General features: G+C 38.3%; 1 protein-coding gene across 1 annotated transcript in view; it reads right to left on the reverse strand.

The window, feature by feature from the left end:
• The window catches only part of LOC112260568 (cadherin-2), a 108627-nt gene extending 104295 nt beyond the window's left edge, over nucleotides 1-4332 (reverse strand). The window contains exons 1-2 of the mRNA XM_024435793.2: nucleotides 4078-4332; nucleotides 1663-1774 (exon numbers count right to left, since the gene is read on the reverse strand). Of these exons, the coding sequence (XP_024291561.1) occupies nucleotides 1663-1774; nucleotides 4078-4134 (169 nt within the window). The 5' untranslated portion in view covers nucleotides 4135-4332. The remainder of the gene's footprint in view (nucleotides 1-1662; nucleotides 1775-4077) is intronic.
• Between the last annotated feature and the right edge of the window lie 1668 nt (nucleotides 4333-6000).

The following is a 6000-nucleotide window of genomic DNA, read 5'->3' on the forward strand; positions in this document are numbered from 1 at the left end:
TTCGCACCAAAGTACATTCATATCTATTAGACATAACGAGTCTCCTTCCTGAGTGGTATGATGGCTGTGTAGTCCCATGGTGTTTATACTTGCATACTATTGTTTGTACAGATGAACGTAGTACCTTCAGGCATTTGAACCAGACTTGTGGAGGTCTACAATTTTTTTTCTGGGGTCTTGGCTGATTTCTTTTGATTTCCCCATGATGTCAAGCAAATAGGCACTGCATTTGAAGATAGGCCTTGAAATACATACACAGGTACACCTCCTATTGACTCAGATTATGTCAATTAGCCTATCAGAAGCTTCTAAAGCCATGACATCATTTTCGGGAATTTCCAATCTGTTTAAAGGCACAATCAACTTAGTGTATGTAAACTTCTGACCCACTGGAAATGTGATACAGTGAATTATAAGTGAAGTAATCTGTCTGTAATCAATTGTTGGAAAAATGACTTGTGTCATGCACAAAGTAGAAGTCCTAACCGACTTGCCAAAACTATAGTTTGTGAACAAGAATTTTGTGGAGTGGTTGAAAAACAAGTTTTAATGACTCCAACCTAAATGTATGTAAACTTCCGACTTCAACTGTACTTGCAAGTATTACACATTTCCTTGAACCTGTTTAAGGCTAACATGGCAGAAATAATGATTTAATGACTGTGAAAGCAACATAATAATTTACTTGCATAATAATTATTGCATATGTCCGCGATTAGTACACAACATGTAAAAGCTTTGACCATTTGATCTGTGTGGGTTAGCTTATGTGTCATAATGAATGGTGTTTGACATACAGAAACAGACATAGAAGATATAAGTACAATTTCTATTCCATAACTGTGCTTTGCACCCAAGTGCATCCAATGTGTTCACCTTTTGAATTACAACTGCCATGGTTCCATTTAAAAACAAGTAGAGGGGTTTGGTTTTTCATTTCCTATTCAGAAGAAAATTGCAGTGGGGCTCCATCTTTGAAACTTTCCATGACTTCAAGTTTATGGATTTTCTATGAGGGGTACTGTATAAAGTAATCTAATTTAAAATGGTTTTACATTTTTTTTAATTCTTTAAATTCAGAGGTCAAAAAATATTTTTTTAAAGTAAGTAAGCTGGAACACATTGTCCTACTGTTTAAGCATTGGTTTTTCAGCGACACTGTGCTAAGACTGGAGAGAGAAAATGATTGAACTATGTTGTTCAAAAAAGGCCTGTGTAAGCAAATTATTAGAAGTAGGGCTACATTTATCCTGATTGACATTTCATTGTTTACAAGCCAAACAACATGGGGTTTTAGGCCCACATAACAGCAACGCTAATTGTTAAATATGTTTGATGTTTGTTGTTACCCACGACCGCACTCAACATCCTACATGTGTTGAATGAAACACAGTACAGGCACACACACACACACACACACACACACACACACACACACACACACACACACACACACACACACACACACACACACACACACACACACACACACACACACACACACACACACACACACACAAGTAAGGCATTTCACTGTACTTGTGCATGTGACATTCAAACTTGAAACACACACACAAACACTTAAGCACATGTGCACAAACATACTACAAACAGGCAGTGAAGAGTGTAATGGAAAACAAATCTATTCCAACCAGGACTTACCATTGAAAAGGGCCTGTCCTTTCTCTGCACTCTCTGGAATCTCTGCAACGTACATATCTTCAGAGAAGCCAGGCCGACACAGAGGAGGGGTGCCCCTGCCCTCTGTTGCAATCTGAGGGGGTAGGAGGGAGAAGGGGGTTAGAATGATTCAGAATCACAAATCACCCCCCTCTAAAATGCACTTTCGACTACCCCAAAAACTCCTGGTCTTGTTCTGAACCCTCCACTCTATCTCCCTCCATAGTCATACAAATGCACCTGTTGTTTTTATAGCAAGGACTGCAATTAGGATAATGAGGCCAAAAGGGTTAACCATTAGCCAATGAGCATGGCTAGGCAAGAACAGGCCACATTTGTCTCTTTGAGGAGATAGAGAGGGGCCCAGACTCAGGCCCAGGCCATGGTTATGGCTCTATGTTGGGTCTATGGCTCACTGCTGGCCGGTCCCCCTTATCACTACTCTGATCTGAGTAAACGGGATGCTATGAAGTTCAGGAACAGTAGGGCTAGGCTACAACTACTAACACTCCTACTAAACTGTAGGGGTGAAAGCGTCTGTCTGTGTGAATTCCTGTGTCTACTCAAACAAAACACTAAATCATCATCCCTCTTTATCTCCCCCATCATCATCCCTTTTCATCTCCCCCATCAGCATCCCTCTTCATCTCCCCCATCTTCATCCCTCTTCATCGCCTCCCCATCATCATCCCTCTTCATCTCCCCCAACTCTATCTCTGATTTAATCACAATGGTCTGATGTTGAATCCGATAAGTTATATTTCTGCCATTTGTTACATAATAAATTATTATCTGTCTGTATTTATCTTATTTCCAAAACAAAATACAAACATTCATGGAACAAATTCAATTGAACACAAATTAGACATTAGATAGATCTAGAGTTGGACAATTATCTCATCAAGTGTGCGTCGTCTATTATAACATAACACATAATCTATTACTAGCCTAATGGGCATCAAATTGATCAAAAACTATCAAAAACAAAATAAAATGAGCATATGATCCCACATCCCCAAATACACTTAATACTATTTATTTAGAAGGGCCAGACCGGAAAACAAAAGAATGTGAAACAAGAAAAGTTCCACGGAAAACAAGAATTGAGAGTATCCATGCCACTTGCCATTCAACATCAGCGGAATTTAAATCGAATATGCTGGGGGAGGGGCGGGGGGAGGTGTATGCCTGGCTTTCTAGCACACTACATCATCAATTGACAGAGCACACCACCATGCATAGAACAGCATAGATCGTTTTTTAAATGAATAAATGGGCCTACATTTCATTAGACTGTCTCTCATATTACAGCTTTAATTATTTAAACATTTTGGCAATTTAAATGTAAAAAGTCCTTCATTTTTATTTTACAACTCAAGTAGGCTAAGTCAGTCCTAAATTACTTATTAAAAGATACATAATTTTGATGAAACTATAATATTCAGAATGAACTATAAAATGTGATAAGTACAAGGTTGGACTAGGCTACTTTGGTAACCTACTTCACACTCTGCCGAGGCACTATAAGCAGCTGAGGTCAAGACGATTTTGTAGTTAGGAAATTAAAAACGAACACAGCATAGTCTCTGGCAGTGTTTCTGGATTGCACTAACCTAGAGAAACTCAACATAAGTGCACCGTAACTGTTGTTTGCACTGATAGCCTAATTAAAATACGTAAAGGTCCATTGCCTCGAGGCTCATTCCGTGTCCGTTAGGAAGAAATAATAATAGGCTTTTGTAACCCATAGCCTGCATCAATAGACAGCAGCAACTTACTAACCATATCATGTTGGCTCGTGAAAAGGTTACAAATGTAGCCAACAAATATGCAAGTATAGCATTTTAGCAAGTTCAACAACAAAAAATACTTCAAGAAGAAACATTGTATTTCTTGAGGCCCATATGGACTATTAAACCACGTCCATTATACCGTAATAGATATGACTATGTTTATAATAGATTATGCGGGCTAGATTTATTTTCATGAATTTCGAAAGCAAGCGAATATGGTACTAGAGAGTGATACATTGTAGTCAACACAATAACATATTTTGAACAAGCGAAGCTTTTTAAATGGCCAAGCATCCCATCCTTCAAATAGACTACTGTAGTGCTTTCTGCTCCAAGCAAACCAGGGTTGATCTTCACGCAACATCATTTTACTACATCTTGTCATTATTTGTTGACGCATCACATATCCAAGTTCCCAATACTGGATGCATTATAACGAGCATCCATCCCAAAAATGACCATGTAGTCTTTTTGGAGGCAAGCTATAACGGACAACCAGGCACGTAACCCGTCAGATCACAGCAGCAGCATCGTCACAGAAAGAAAGCAATAGTCCTAGAACTGTCTTGTGCAACTCAACAAAACCGTTCCGGAGACACATTACCTGCAAAGCGGCCAAGAGCGTGAACAGAAGCAGTCCCCTGCCCTCGTATAAGTACATTGATATGCCGTTTGTTATGTATTTTCCCTTTCAATGCGTGATAAATATCCGTATATCTGCTGCAGTCTGGATGTAGTGGTGAAACGAAACGTTCCCTGCTTACAACAAAGGCGGCAGCGGCAGCAGCATGTAGCAGCCTCCCCTATCCACTCTCCGCTCCGATCTGAGATCACCGCCTGGTACTGAGGCTGCTACTCCCTCCCATGCATACAGTCCCTCCAACAGAAAATACCCTGTCGCTGTGCCAGGATCTCTCACTGTCTCTCCCTACTGGTCAATTCGCCAAGTTCACTAAACACAATGTGGCTCCTTGAGACTCCGTCGTCTCGAAACTCCTCCTTCTCCAATCTAAAAACAAACATACAATCTGTTGAAAAGCACTTTATGTATTTTATCGACAGTCTGCTGCCCTCCTCTCGCTGCCTGAAAATGTTAGGGGAAGCTCAGGCTGGGAGATTTAAATACATGCCCTTAATCTTGCATTATTTTTACATTAGGCCTATGAATGAATTATTATTTTGAGCTTTATCCAAATGAATGACACACTTGGGTTTCTACTGAGGATGATTATGCTCTACATTAATCATAGGCAATTGAATATTTATCAGGTTATGTCTTCCATCTATGCCTATCTGACAAAAAAATGAAGAAATCATTTTGGCACCTGCTGAACAGTAAATAGACCCCTATAAAACACTGATTAAATATTGCCATACTTTCCTACCTAGACGTGATTTCATATTTTACTGCAATTGCAATGAAATGTACAAGAGTCTATAAAAGGTTTCCTATTCCTAATCTTACTATTTTGCTGCCAATCATGGATCAATGAAGGGTGTCTTCAACCTGCTAGAAGAGTATTGATAGATAGGGATGGATCTTACATTTCACCTTATATGAAAGAATATTAAGTGTTAATTAAGGTTAATTACTTTTAATTACTTTTAAGGGTATGCAAATAACAGCCTCAATGCAAATCAAATGTGACACCTCTCAATCTGTGGGGCTATTGTGGTGGAAGTTGCAGTGTGTGGAGGCAGACACAGATATTAGGGTAATTTGGGGCAACTTTACCTTATGTGCAAGAATATTAAGTGTCAATTAATTTCTGATTAATGCAGGGTTAATTATTTTTGAAGGGTATGTAAATAACAGCCTCAATGATAAGTAAAATGTCTAATTGCTGTCAGAAAAAAACAAAGTTTGTAAAAATAAAAATAAATCCCACTGGGTACACACTGGTTGAATCAACATTGTTTCCACTTCATATCAATAAAAATAGATGTTGAATTGACATCTGTTCTCAGTGGGATAGCTATGTGGATGATGGTCATGATTAGGCAAACACACCAAGAAGGGACATAAACGTCTAGAATTGAAAAATGTTTAGTTGCTCACCTTGTTAAAATGTACCTACATTTTGACTGCTTTATTAAAGCTGCAATATGTAACTTTTTGGTTGACCTAACCAAATTCACGTAGAAATCTGATTTATAGATCTGTCATTCCCATTGATTGCAAGTCTAAGAAGTCTGTTGTACGTGAACTATTTCTATGGATCCCTTGCTTAATTTTATTTTTTGTGTCTTTTACTTCCGGTTTTGTACACCAGCTTCAAACAGTTGAAAATACAATATTTTTGTTTATTGAAAATATATTTCACAACTGTTTAGATTGTACAAGGATACTCTACACGGTACAGTAGATGGCTTGTTTTGTTACATAAAATGAAATTATTTAAACTATTAGAATTTTAGCAACTAGGAAATGGTGAAGCAATTTCTGCATATTGCACATAAAAAAAAAAACAGATTTGTCGCGTTCTGACCATAGTTATTTTGTGTTTTCTTTGTTTTAGTGTTGGTC

This window comes from Oncorhynchus tshawytscha, linkage group LG10, assembly GCF_018296145.1.
Source record: "Oncorhynchus tshawytscha isolate Ot180627B linkage group LG10, Otsh_v2.0, whole genome shotgun sequence".
Classification (NCBI taxonomy): domain Eukaryota; kingdom Metazoa; phylum Chordata; class Actinopteri; order Salmoniformes; family Salmonidae; genus Oncorhynchus; species Oncorhynchus tshawytscha.